This window comes from Coregonus lavaretus (genome assembly GCF_964263955.1).
Source record: "Coregonus lavaretus genome assembly, contig: HAP1_SCAFFOLD_279, whole genome shotgun sequence".
In the NCBI taxonomy this organism is placed as follows: domain Eukaryota; kingdom Metazoa; phylum Chordata; class Actinopteri; order Salmoniformes; family Salmonidae; genus Coregonus; species Coregonus lavaretus.
In genome coordinates this window covers 5,001-18,996 of record NW_028161756.1, presented here as the reverse complement: position 1 = coordinate 18,996, position 13,996 = coordinate 5,001, and the positions used below count along the sequence as shown (strand labels likewise).

General features: G+C 41.0%; 1 protein-coding gene across 1 annotated transcript in view; it reads right to left on the bottom strand.

Moving 5' to 3' along the window:
- LOC311120151 (inactive carboxypeptidase-like protein X2) overlaps positions 1 to 13,750 on the bottom strand; it is a gene marked incomplete at its 5' end in the record, with an annotated part of 35,196 nt that extends 21,446 nt beyond the window's left edge. The window contains 3 exons of the mRNA XM_084194767.1: positions 8,463 to 8,551; positions 11,705 to 11,855; positions 13,666 to 13,750. Of these exons, the coding sequence (XP_084050893.1) occupies positions 8,463 to 8,551; positions 11,705 to 11,855; positions 13,666 to 13,750 (325 nt within the window). The remainder of the gene's footprint in view (positions 1 to 8,462; positions 8,552 to 11,704; positions 11,856 to 13,665) is intronic.
- Between the last annotated feature and the right edge of the window lie 246 nt (positions 13,751 to 13,996).

Sequence of the window (13,996 nt, the reverse complement as noted above, 5' to 3'; positions counted from 1 at the left end):
CTTTGTTAATGGTTTTAAGTGGAACCTGAGAGGATGTTTATTTAGTGTCAGAGGGAATGGTTTTAGTGTGACACCCCACATAGGACAGAGAAGTCTGTGTGTTGTAGACAGGGGATTGGACAGTAAAGGGAGCCACCCATATTTTGGGGAAGATTATATATACTGGGTTTAAACGAAGAAGAGGTTAGAGCAGACATTACAAATTGGGAACTACTGCTCTCCGGGTGATCTGGACACCTGTACACTTATGCTGAAATCTTGTGATATGAATAAAACTTATGATCAAGGTTCAGTATGAGCGGACTCCTTTGTTTGACAGCAATAACTAGCAACATTGACTCGACACTACAAAATGGCGCCCGAACAGGGACCGGTCTGCGTCTCCTTTGTTCCATTCATGCGCCAAGCTGACTCTCGTTCCGAAGTCATGGCCAGATAAGGGTGAGTTTTTCTCACCACTTTGGGCATTTGTTAGTTTGGAGGCTATTTGAGTGTGCGCTGGAGAGATGTACCGCTGGGGACCGATGTGTGCTTTGTGTTGCTTTATTGCTGAGAACTGGGGGTCTGGCCTAACCATTATAAATTTGTTTGCACTGGTAGACAGCGCAAAAGGGGGGAGAGTACCTATAGAGTGTCTATAGAGATAGGAATTCAGGAACAATCGATGGAAGTGAATAAGGCAGAGATACGTATACAAATTAGGGCATTGCGAATCTGGAAAAGACCTGATAGACAGGCGACCTCCATGGTGGGCCACAAATCCTATAACGCGTTAGTTGTGTTTTAGGTGAGTCTGGGACTCGAGACGGTGGAATATACATTCTATTGCAAGTTACCGCTCAGCTGGTGTTTGACGAAGCATTTGTTTGACGTGACCGCTCATAGAATATCCATTGAACTCGCGGCAGCATAAAGTTAGGGACAAAGGAAAAAATAATTTAAGGCGCAATGTAGGTTACATGCTACATGTTAAATGCCACATGTTACATACATGCTAATGCTAAATGCTAATGCTAAATGCTAATTGGCTACATGCTACATGCTAACATGTGTGACCTTAGAGGGCCATTGCGATGGAATAAAGCCTCTTAAATTATGTTTGTGTGTGTAGAATTTAGGTTCTATGCTTTGTGAGCTCTGTTAAATGTTGTTTGGCTATGAGGGGAAAACGGAGTTACAGCGGGACTGTTAACTCTCTGTTTGGCTTGGGGAGAGAGCTGAGAGGGCTCCCTTCCACGGTGAAATCGTATTGATGAATGTACTGCGCATGCGTGTGATTTTACGACACTAGAGTGACGTAGGGAGAATATGCCTCTGTTACACTGTGCAAGGGGGGAGACACAGACGGAGGAACAAAGAATTAGACATTTAGAGTCTAATGGTGTATTCTGGTTGTTACATCGGCTGTTTGATGATGAAACTGTTTTTTGAGACCTATTGAATTGATAAATGAGAGAGAGATGTTGACGGATTAAAAATAAAAATAATTAAGTAAAGAAATAAAATAAAAATGTTATTGAGCTATTTATGCGATTCCTGAGTTAATTCTTAGAGCGAATGTGACTGGAGGAATATTGAATGGTTGAAGTAGCTCAGTGACTGCATAAACTAATAAATTCTTGTCTGTTTCTTTTGTTATTCTGTCATATGAGAGACGAGAAGGAGGAGAGAGAGATACAGGAAGTGCTGACGTGTACATCACGTGACAAGGTGTGACGCGACAGAGGATCGAGTCAAATATCAGGCTAGTACTGTTTTGTTCACAAAAAAACCTTCCCCTACAGGATATTTGATGTTATGACAATTTGGCAAAGACTTGGCAGAAGATTGATCAATTGATTAAAATAAAAATTGCGTATTGGAGTTTTTGTGCATGAGTTGGTTTAATTAGAGTTGTGTTGGAAATCGAGTACTGACATTATTCTGTAAAATTGGGTGCTTATTAAATAATGGGGTTTGTGAGTACTGTAGTGTTGCTGGATTATAGTTATTATACATACTTTTCCTGATTGAAGGTGGTAAGATAGCCACTAATTGATAAATTAGAAAAAGGGGAAATAGAAAAAAAAAATTATTTTTGATTATTCATAAATGTATTGATTAATTGTTTAATTGGGGGGGGGGGGGGGGGAATTAAATTAATTTTTTGAATATTCATATTTTTATTGATTAATTTTTATTATTTAGGGGAGAAAAAAAATGTTAAATTTTTTTTGGGGGGGGTTTATATTAAAAATTAAAGGGAGGAAGCCATAGGCTATATAGTCTAAAATAAAATAATTCACAATAAAGGAATATAAAATAGTTGTTACAATGGGGAAAAAGGACATCAAGGCTATGAAGGTAATTACACCTGTTGATATAGTACAAAATAGCAATACCATTAACTAAAGTATTGCAAGGTTATCCGGCAAATGGAACAAAAGTTGGCCTGACATTGAACAACCATGGCCAGTGGAAGGGACTCTTAACCCTGACGTCATCAACATAATGAAAGTGCTTCTGTCAATTCATAAAGCAGATCAAAAGAAGGGAAAAAAGGGAACAACGTAAAGAAAAGAGACAAAGAGAGCTGGGTGTTCTTAAGTTGCCCTTCATTCTCAAACAAAAACTGATAAAAGATTCCAGCGATAAGATAAACAAAGGTATAGAGAAAATGCTAAAGGAAGAGAAGGCGACAGAAAAACTAATGGCAGAAGTCAGTATACCTTTCTCACATACGGATTTAGCAAAAAGACCCCCACCTTATGAGGAAGAAGTAGAGCGTAAGGACGTTTATCCTCAGCTTCCGGTGATCGTTCAGGAGGGTGATTATTGCATCAGAGATGAAGATGAACGAATAATAGAGAGAGGACAAGCAGAAACTACCATAAAAATGAATCCAAAACTCCAGAAGTAAGAAAAAACCGAGATGTCTGGAAACTAAGAGAAGAATGAGGTTCGGAAAGATGAAGATAAAGATGAAGACTTGGAGATTAAAGGTGCTTTATGTTCAAGATGATTTTATTCAACAATGATTAGCACAGAAGAAATAGAAAGAGATATAGACCGATGCGTATCATGCCTGGATAAAGCGAATGGTTTGAAGAAGTAACACAACTGGAGGAACAACTCAAGAAGCTGAAGATACAGAAGAGAAGAAGAAACTGCTGAGAAAAGGATCCCAAGAATTGGAGGAGAAGAATACATTGAGGCCAAGGAAAGAGAGAAAAGTAAGAAGATGATGGAAGATGATATTTTGAGGACAGAACTTAGAATATAACCTTTTGAAGAATACTGATATGTCAACAACCAGAAAGAACAGGACCAAGAAACTCTCAGAAAACTCAATCAAATACAACTGGTGGAGAATAAGAAGGAGAAGAGAAGCTTTGGTTATGAAGAATCAGAGTGAACCAAATCAACAATCACTGCTATAGCTTCAACTGAACAAGGTCAATCGCAATTGTACAAGCCACCAAGGGCGGTACCAGTTGTTTCATATCCACAGCCAGTTTCTGGACAGACACAGAATTGGAGAGGAAGAGGACGAGAAGGCTTAGAAGGAGGAGGAAGGTTTCAGCCACACTTCCAGCAACTTTCAGAAGAGTGTTATAATTGTGGACAGGTTGGTCACTTTACCTGTGAGTGCAATGCGCCAGGAGGAAACAACAGAGGAAATGTCTGAGGAAGATAAAGGAGCAAGTGAAGATCACCTGTCCTCCAGGTGAACCCTTAAAGGAGCAAGGATTCTAGAGTGCCTAGAAGATCCGAAGGGGGGTGTCAGATGATAGCACCGATTAGGAAGAAAATATCCAACAATTGAAGTGAAAACAAAGGACGAGGAGAGGCGAATAGTGGAAAAGCTTTTATCTGTGTTGAGCCTAAAGAGGTTAAACATCTCACTATGTAAAATTAACTAATTAGGATTTGAGGGAGTAAAACCGTTGATTACTCTTAAGGAACCAATTGAGCTCGGCTATAAAAATCAAAGAGAAATTAAAATACACATACTGGTATTAGAACATATACCTATTGCATTGTTGGGAAGAGATGCATTGTGTAAATTGAACTGTACAATAAGATGTACACTAGACGGCTGTCTGGTAGAAGATTTTAAAATAATAGGGTTTTTGGGAATCTATTAGACTGCCTATTAGACAATCTGTCTGAAAAATAAAGTTAAAAGGGGTGACTGTTATTCTTGGTTACATTCCTACACCAATAAATTTCAAACTAGGCTAAAAGATGTTCGATCGTTTGCCAAGTCTGTGTGTAAAGAAGTCAGAAGCAGGTTGGGACTTCCCGATCACATATTCTAAAATTTGGTGGGAAGGGATTTTGTGAATAAATCAGTGGAAGAAGTTTTTAAAAGTTAGGAGAAAAGTTAGATTAAAAAAGTTAGGAAAACTAGGGTTGAAGGAACTCTAGGACAGTAAGCTAAGTTTCAATGTTAGTAGGAAGAGAGAGTGAATGTAGTGACACTAGTGGTGATAGATGGAAATACAAGTAAGGAGTTAAAAGTCTTAGGGAGAATGGATGAAGTAACAACAAGGACATCAACACTTCAGTCTATTATAACAACAGTGAGAAGCAATTTAACTCTTTCAACATTGATAGTTATTAAAGCCATAAATATATCGCATTTGATTACAAGGGAGCAGATAGCTCTAGCACCAATTTTAGAGGAATTTCATAGTCTGGGAAGCCTATCATTGGAGGATAAGTCTAAGAGAGAAATGGGATTTTTCCATGGTATGGTGTAAAATTTGGGAAGATCATATTGATAATATTACCTATACTTTGATTCCAGATAGTTCAGATAATATCACTAGTGTTATAGATGCATTGAAGAATATAAGGGATGCATTTGGTAGATCTGAAGGAGCTGGATGGTCAGCGAAGTCTTGGTTGCAAGATTAGTTAGGCCCAGTGGGAGCAGTGATGGTTCAGATTTTAATAGCAGCTTTGATAGCACTGTGTGTGATGTTTCTTTTGTAATTTGTTACTGACCTTTGAGAAAGCTATGATATTGAGATAGGTTGGAGTTGTGATGCCTGGAGACAACACTCAGATGCCGTTGTTGACTGTTCCTGATCTGGATGAAGAGGGACAAGTGGGACTGGATGGAGTATTGATGGATAAATATCCTTTTTGATTATTTGATCATTTTAAAAATGTTTTTCAATATTAGTGTGATTTTAGTATGTTGTTATGAATCAAAGGGGGGAAATAGGATAATGTGATTCATACATCATTTATATATCGTTTTTTATATTCTTAGTTGATATTGATGTTTTTATTTAAAAGTGTTGTTTTGCAAAAGATACTGTTTGGTCTTTTCTTTTCTTCCAGAAGCATTTGGGGGAATATGTAGAGATTGAAATACTCAAACAAGGACAATATGAAGGGACAATATGAAAGGAGAATGACTGGAGGAGATGGAACAAGGAAGGTGTGGAAAGGTTCCGATTCCATCATCAACGATGCATTGGATCGACACTGCTGGGGAGATGAAGTGTAGTGGACTACATTCCAGTGTCTGCAATGAAATATAGACATATTTGCATGTGTAATACATAATTTGTGTCATATTCTTAGGTATTAATTTTTGTAGAATGATATTTGATGTTATTGGATACATGTGGGGATCTTAGATGTTTTTGTTTATTTCGTGAATGCTTAGGGACATGGAGTCTAGGCAGGGATAGAGATCCACTGTAGGGTCCGATGGGTCGACCAGCCTGGGAGTGGACATTTTTGGATAGTATTTTGTTTGCTGGGGCTTTCATGTGTATCTAATTGCATCATAGTTTCAAATGCATTGATAAAGATTTATGAATTGATCTGGAGTACCTAGGTGGTTGCCTGGGGCAGAGGGGCCGTGAGAGAATTTTACTGTCTTGATTGATGGATGGATATTTAAACGAAGAAGGCTGCCAGACAGGTTTTTCGCTCTCACACTCCATAAAGATTTGTTCATATTTCATAGTAATGTATTCACACTTCATAAAGATTTGTTCATATTTCATAGAAAGGTATTTACACTCCGGAGAGAAGTGTTTTTGGTTTATTGTTAAAGATACTCAATCAGAGAAATTGTTACTTGTCATAATCCTGTTCTTTTTGTTTTCGAGACTTTTAGTTGGTCTCGAAGGGGGGAATGTAGTGTATTAAGATTATGACTTTGTTAATGGTTTTAAGTGGAACCTGAGAGGATGTTTATTTAGTGTCAGAGGGAATGGTTTTAGTGTGACACCCCACATAGGACAGAGAAGTCTGTGTGTTGTAGACAGGGGATTGGACAGTAAAGGGAGCCACCCATATTTTGGGGAAGATTATATATACTGGGTTTAAACGAAGAAGAGGTTAGAGCAGACATTACAAATTGGGAACTACTGCTCTCCGGGTGATCTGGACACCTGTACACTTATGCTGAAATCTTGTGATATGAATAAAACTTATGATCAAGGTTCAGTATGAGCGGACTCCTTTGTTTGACAGCAATAACTAGCAACATTGACTCGACACTACACCACCTTCATCAACAAGTCTTGTATAAACAAGAGTCCCACAGCTTTCAGTAGGCCACATGGTGAAATGTATTTCAGGTATGATATTGAGTATAGTGTAAAGGACGTCTCGTTGCTTGCTTAGCGAGTACCACTTCCTCCCGATTCTGCCCATACCTGGCGCCTACTCTGTGTTGCTAGCACACGTGACTGCCCTCCTTCTTTAAAAAAAAAAAATATGTTTCACCTTTATTTAACCAGGTAAGCCAGTTGAGAACAAGTTCTCATTTACAACTGCGACCTGGCCAAGATAAAGCAAAGCAGTGCGATAAAAACAACAACACAGAGTTACATATGGGGTAAAACAAAACATAAAGTCAAAAATACAACAGAAAATATATATACAGTGTGTGCGAATGTAGTAAGTTATGGAGGTAAGGCAATAAATAGGCCATAGTGCAAAATAGTTACAATTTCGTATTAACACTGGAATGATAGATGTGCAGAAGATGATGTGCAAATAGAGATACTGGGGTGCAAATTAGCAAAATAAATAACAATATGGGGATGAGGTAATTGGGTGGGCTAATTTCAGATGGGCTGTGTACAGGTGCAGTGATCGGTAAGCTGCTCTGACAACTGACGCTTAAAGTTACTCCTGAGGCTTCTTACCAGTCGGCACCAAGCGAAAAGCAAACTATTCGCTGGCTCAATTGGGGACACTTCAGGCTGAGGAGTAAGTGTGACATCCCCATGTGCTGCAACAGCATAACTCCACTGTGATCATGTTGTGTGTGTTATCATATAATATAATGGGGGGGCGGCAGGTAGCTTAGTGGTTAAGAGCGTTGTGCCAGTAACCGGAAGGTCGCTGGTTCCAATCCCAGAGCCGACTAGGTGAAAAAATCTGTCGATGTGCCCTTGAGCAAGGCACTTAACCATAATTGCTCCTGTAAGTGGCTCTGGATAAGAGCGTCTGCTACATGACTAAAATGTAAAGGGTTATGGGTTAGGGGAGCCATGTTTAAGTCTGCTAAATGACGTAAATGTGAAATGTTTTACCAAAGCCCATGTCATGTAGAGTAGTGTCTGTCCAGCATTACTCTGTCATGTAGAGTAGTGTCTGCCCAGCATTACTCTGTCGTGTAGTGTAGTGTCTGTCCAGCATTACTCTGTCGTGTAGAGTAGTGTCTGCCCAGCATTACTCTGTCATGTAGTGTAGTGTCTGCCCAGCATTACTCTGTCATGTAGAGTAGTGTCTGCCCAGCATTACTCTGTCATGTAGTGTAGTGTAGTGTCTGCCCAGCATTACTCAGTCATGTAGTGTAGTGTCTGCCCAGCATTACTCAGTCATGTAGTCCAGTGTCTGTCCAGCATTACTCAGTCATGTAGTGTTGGTGTCCAGCATTACTCTGTCGTGTAGAGTAGTGTCTTCCCAGCATTACTCTGTCATGTAGAGTAGTGTCTGCCCAGCATTACTCTGTCATGTAGTGTAGTGTCTGCCCAGCATTACTCAGTCATGTAGTGTAGTGTCTGCCCAGCATTACTCAGTCATGTAGTCCAGTGTCTGTCCAGCATTACTCTGTCATGTAGAGTAGTATTGGTGTCCAGCATTACTCTGTCATGTAGTGCAGTGTCTGCCCAGCATTACTCTGTCATGTAGTGCAGTGTCTGCCCAGCATTACTCTGTCATGTAGAGTAGTGTCTGCCCAGCATTACTCTGTCATGTAGTGTAGTGTAGTGTCTGCCCAGCATTACTCTGTCATGTAGTGTAGTGTCTGTCCAGCATTACTCTGTCATGTAGAGTAGTGTCTGCCCAGCATTACTCTGTCATGTAGTGCAGTGTCTGCCCAGCATTACTCTGTCATGTAGTGCAGTGTCTGCCCAGCATTACTCTGTAGTGTAGTGTAGTGTCTGCCCAGCATTACTCTGTCATGTAGTGCAGTGTCTGTCCAGCATTACTCTACTTACATGCCTCATCTCTTTGTAGCTGTGATGTTTGAAGTCCAGGTTGTCTGTTGTTGTGATCTCATTCCGTCTGTGGTAATAATTCTGAGAGTCTGACAACAAACACATCACATTATCATTGTCATTGAACAAATCATTACATCTACTGCAGTATATGTGTGTCAACTGAAGAGCTAGATAGGGTCTGGTAATGATCAATCGGTCACAGTAACAATACTACAAACAGGAGGTTGGTGGAGCCTTAATTGGGGAGGACAGGCATGTGGTAATGGGCTGCAGCGGAATGAATGGAATGGTATCAGATACAATAAAAACATAGTTTCCATGGTGTTTGATGCCGTTCCATTGACTCCATTCCAGACATTATTATCAGCCGTCCTCCCCTCAGCAGCCTCCTGTGGTATATCCCCCTGTAAAGACTGGGTTTAGTTTTATTGTGTGGCAGTGCTCGCGTCCTCGTTCTGGAACTGCCCACGTCCACGTCAGGTGTGGAGTGAAGCGGATTGGCGGGGTACACACAAATTGGCCTGAGGTGATCTTGGGGAACGACAAGAGTTGGCTAAGAGTTTTGAGACACCCAACGTTTATTTGCTTGTGTTTAACCGTCAGGGACAGTATCAGTGTGGCATCTTTTCACTCGCTGTTCTCTGTTAAATGTTGTGATTCACCGGATTCGTCGTCATCCTCGAGGGACAGACGAACGAACTGCCTGCTAGCCAAGCTAGTCGGTACAGCTAGCTAGCTAGCCCCTCCAGCAGCAGCATCCTGCTACTACATCCTCACCAGCTGCAGTTGTTCTACAAGTTACCTCTCGGCTTCGATGGAGCTCTCCGGTTGTTTACTCCACCGGCTAAATTCCGTGGAATCCTTGGCCTATTTGTAGACGGATGCTAGCTACCTACGCTCTCACTCCTCGGGTCCAAGGAAAAGGACCGATCTTTGTAAAATTATTTTCGGGGCGCCCCGAAGGTTTTTATTGTTTGTTAAAACAAGTGTTTTAACTTTACTATCTTAGGCTTTTAGGTATACAGTATATACTGAATTACTTGAATTACCTTCAGTATACTGAATTACCTTCAGCTTTCTAGGGTTCTAGGTTGGGAAAGTAGCTAACTACAGTCACGTTTCCCCTTTGTTTCACCAGTCTACAGGGTTTTATCCATATGTTATAGATGGTTCTGCAACAGTGTTGATTTCTGATTGTGTCTTCCTCAAGTCCTTTTCATTTTGAGGTGTTCATATTATTCCTATTAACTATTCCTCTCCAGGTGGTTCATTGTGTCCTTTGTGATAACTGCTTTGTCCCTACATTTTTACCTTTTTAAATTGGAATCTATTTTTTTTTTAAATAAATTCCACTAACGTGGAGGAAGAAGGTATTTGAGTTGCCATTGTGTGGGTGTGTAATGTAAAATAAAGCAGGCGGATAGGCATCGAGGCATTCAGTTACTGTTGATGTAGAAAATTGTCTTTGTCCTCAGTCGAATATACAAAGTACTTTCATAGTTTTTGTAGAATTAAGAGAGACTTTATTACACAGATAATAGAGCCGAGGTGGTCTGCAGAGCATCTCCCTTTCCACCTCTCAGCTCTCAGTTTATATACAGTTCCTCCATCACCATCTCCAGTTTTCACCTCCGCCCACTTCCTTATTTTATAACAGTGGCGATATCTGACTTCTCTTCCCTCTATATTCAGCGTCTGGAAACAACAGTGGCGGGACCAAGCCATGTCATTGTAAAAATAGCAGAGCCATTTCCTGGCTCTGTTCTGACCCCCTAATTGATTCCCAAACCTATCAATCGATACTTAAACATGGCTTAAACATGGCAGGTCCATAATCAATTTCTCAAACCTATACAGTTCCCACACATAGCAGGCAGTTCTTACACATTGTAGGCCCATTCTCAGGTCCATTTCCTGGCTCTGTTCCAAGCCTCTTTCTTCTGTACCACTCAGTCCCAACGCCCGTCATGCTGTAAATTAACCATGTTTAACTTATTGTCTGAACTATGTTTAACCCCTGGCTCCGTTCCAGGACTATGCCTAAGGAGAGAGCCAAAGGGCAACAGTCTGGTTTCAGTCACTGATAAGGCAGGACAGCCGTGGGTTAGGGAGGAGCGAGGAATTCGACCCGAAGTCAGGTCAGGTGAAGCGAGAAGAAACAGTCCTATTTTCCACACACATACTTCCACGCCCACGAAGGTTCTAGCATCAGGCAGGGCCATGACATCACCAAACCTATCACACGATTTGAGAAAATTAACTGGAATTTTTAAAGGAATTGGTTGATTTAGTCTTTTAGCTAGCTAGGTCTTTTTTTTATTTGTCTAAATGTGCACTAAGATCCCAATGCCCCAGGGCAGTGAAGGGGACATTGCCTTACGTAGGGTGCCGTCTTTCGGATGGAACGTTAAACAGGTGTCCTGACTTTCTATAGTCATTACAAATCCCATGGCACTTATCGTAAGATTAGGGGTGTTAACCCCGGTGTCCTGGCTAAATTCCCAATCTGGCCACATACCATCATGGCCACCTAATCATCCCCCTCATTCCTTATTGGCATATATCATCTCTCCACCTGATAGCTGTTTTATCTCGCTATCAGTACTAGCCTAGTTAAAGTCAGAACAAAGCTGCCTGAAGAAAGAGGGGTCACACTAATAAAGGTAATGAAGAAAGAGGGGTCACACTAATAAAGGTAATGAAGAAAGAGGGTCACACTAATAAAGGTAATGAAGAAAGAGGGGTCACACTAATAAAGGTAATGAAGAAAGAGGGGTCACACTAATAAAGGTAATGAAGAAAGAGGGATCACTCTAATAAAGAAAGAGTAGCCTAATATCATTTACATTTTAGTCATTTAGCAGACGCTCTTATCCAGAGCTACTTACATTATTATTACTTTTTTTTCCTACCCACTGTGGGAATCGAACCCACAACCCTGACGTTGCAAACGCCATGCTCTATCAACTGAGCTACATCCCTGCCAGCCATTCCCTCCCCTACCCTGGACGACGCTGGGCCAATTGCGTGCCGCCCCATGGGTCTCCCGGTCACGGCCGGCTACGACAGAGCCTGGATTCGAACCAGGATCTCTAGTGGCACAGCCTTAGACCACTGCCCCACTCGGGTGGTCTAGAAGTAACCTGTTTAGTTGCTGACTGGTTCCCTCTAGCATTTGGAAGACAGAGAGCTTAATCAATGCTGACTGTGCAAAATCACACAGTACACATTGCAGTTACCTGGCATGGGACATCCCAGGATCTCCACTCTCATACAGATGCTGCCACTGTAGAACCAGGAGCGAGGGTTGACTCTGATATAACGAGCCACTACAGGCACAGGAAACGTGTTCAACACAGGGATCTCTTTCTCCTTGTTACCAATGAAGATCTACTGAGACAAGCAGAGGTTTAACAACACAGGGATCTATTTCTCCTTGTTACCAATGAAGATCTACTGAGACAAGCAGAGGTTTAACAACACAGGGATCTCTTTCTCCTTGTTACCAATGAAGATCTACTGAGACAAGCAGAGGTTTAACAACACAGGGATCTCTTTCTCCTTGTTACCAATGAAGATCTACTGAGACAAGGAGAGGTTTAACAACACAGGGATCTCTTTCTCCTTGTTACCAATGAAGATCTACTGAGACAAGCAGAGGTTTAACAACACAGTGAATGAGCAACTATGGATTGGTAACTGGCATATAGTGCAGTACACCTATGGACGATGGTAATACTTACTGACACTGACACTAATGACATTGGAATCTGATCAATAATGACATTGAAATCTGATCAATAATGACATTGGAATCTGATCAATAATGACATTGGAATCTGATCAATAATGACATTGAAATCTGATCAATAATGACATTGGAATCTGATCAATAATGACATTGAAATCTGATCAATAATGACATTGGAATCTGATCAATAATGACATTGGAATCTGATCAATAATGACATTGGAATCTGATCAATAATGACATTGGAATCTGATCAATAATGACATTGGAATCTGATCAATAATGACATTGGAATCTGATCAATAATAACATTGGAATCTGATCAATAATAACATTGGAATCTGATCAATAATGACATTGGAATCGGATCAATAATGACATTGGAATCTGATCAATAATGACATTGGAATCTGATCAATAATGACATTGGAATCTGAAACAAACTCTTCCAGAATGTATTGAAAGTGTGAACATGTGGCTGTGTGTGTTTGGCTTCCTCATCACAAAGTCATAAGAACAATATCATATTGAGCATTCAAAAACCTGCACTTCTGTAACAACCATGCCTCGTTGTTCTCCATCCCAATCACAGCTATTGATCTCCATCCCAATCACAGCTATTGATCTCCATCCCAATCACAGCTATTGATCTCCATCCCAATCACAGCTATTGATCTCCATCCCAATCACAGCTATTGGTCTCCATCCCAATCACAGCTATTGGTCTCCATCCCAATCACAGCTATTGATCTCCATCCCAATCACAGCTATTGGTCTCCATCCCAATCACAGCTATTGGTCTCCATCCCAATCACAGCTATTGGTCTCCATCCCAATCACAGCTATTGGTCTCCATCCCAATCACAGCTATTGATCTCCATCCCAATCACAGCTATTGGTCTCCATCCCAATCACAGCTATTGGTCTCCATCCCAATCACAGCTATTGATCTCCATCCCAATCACAGCTATTGGTCTCCATCCCAATCACAGCTATTGATCTCAATCCCAATCACAGCTATTGATCTCCATCCCAATCACAGCTATTGATCTCCATCCCAATCACAGCTATTGATCTCCATCCCAATCACAGCTATTGGTCTCCATCCCAATCACAGCTATTGAGCTCCATCCCAATCACAGCTATTGGTCTCCATCCCAATCACAGCTATTGATCTCCATCCCAATCACAGCTATTGGTCTCCATCCCAATCACAGCTATTGATCTCCATCCCAATCACAGCTATTGATCTCCATCCCAATCACAGCTATTGATCTCCATCCCAATCACAGCTATTGATCTCCATCCCAATCACAGCTATTGATCTCCATCCCAATCACAGCTATTGATCTCCATCCCAATCACAGCTATTGATCTCCATCCCCAATCACAGCTATTGATCTCCATCCCAATCACAGCTATTGATCATGATCTTAGCTAGCTACTCACCAGGTCTTGTGATCCGTTCTTCAGGGTGACCCAGGTGTGACTGTCGTTGCTCACAAGGACCTTATATGACGTCACCCAGTCACTCCTAAACACGGGACGAGAGAGAAAGTCAAGAATGTGTAAGGAGATGGAATTAGGTTAAAGTGGAAGGAGATGGAATTAGGTTAAAGTGGAAGGAGATGGAATTAGGTTAAAGTGGAAGGAGATGGAATTAGGTTAAAGTGGAAGGAGATGGAATTAGGTTAAAGTGGAAGGAGATGGAATTAGGTTAAAGTGGAAGGAGATGGAATTAGGTTAAAGTGTTCAAAGCCAAACTGTTCATTGCTGGACT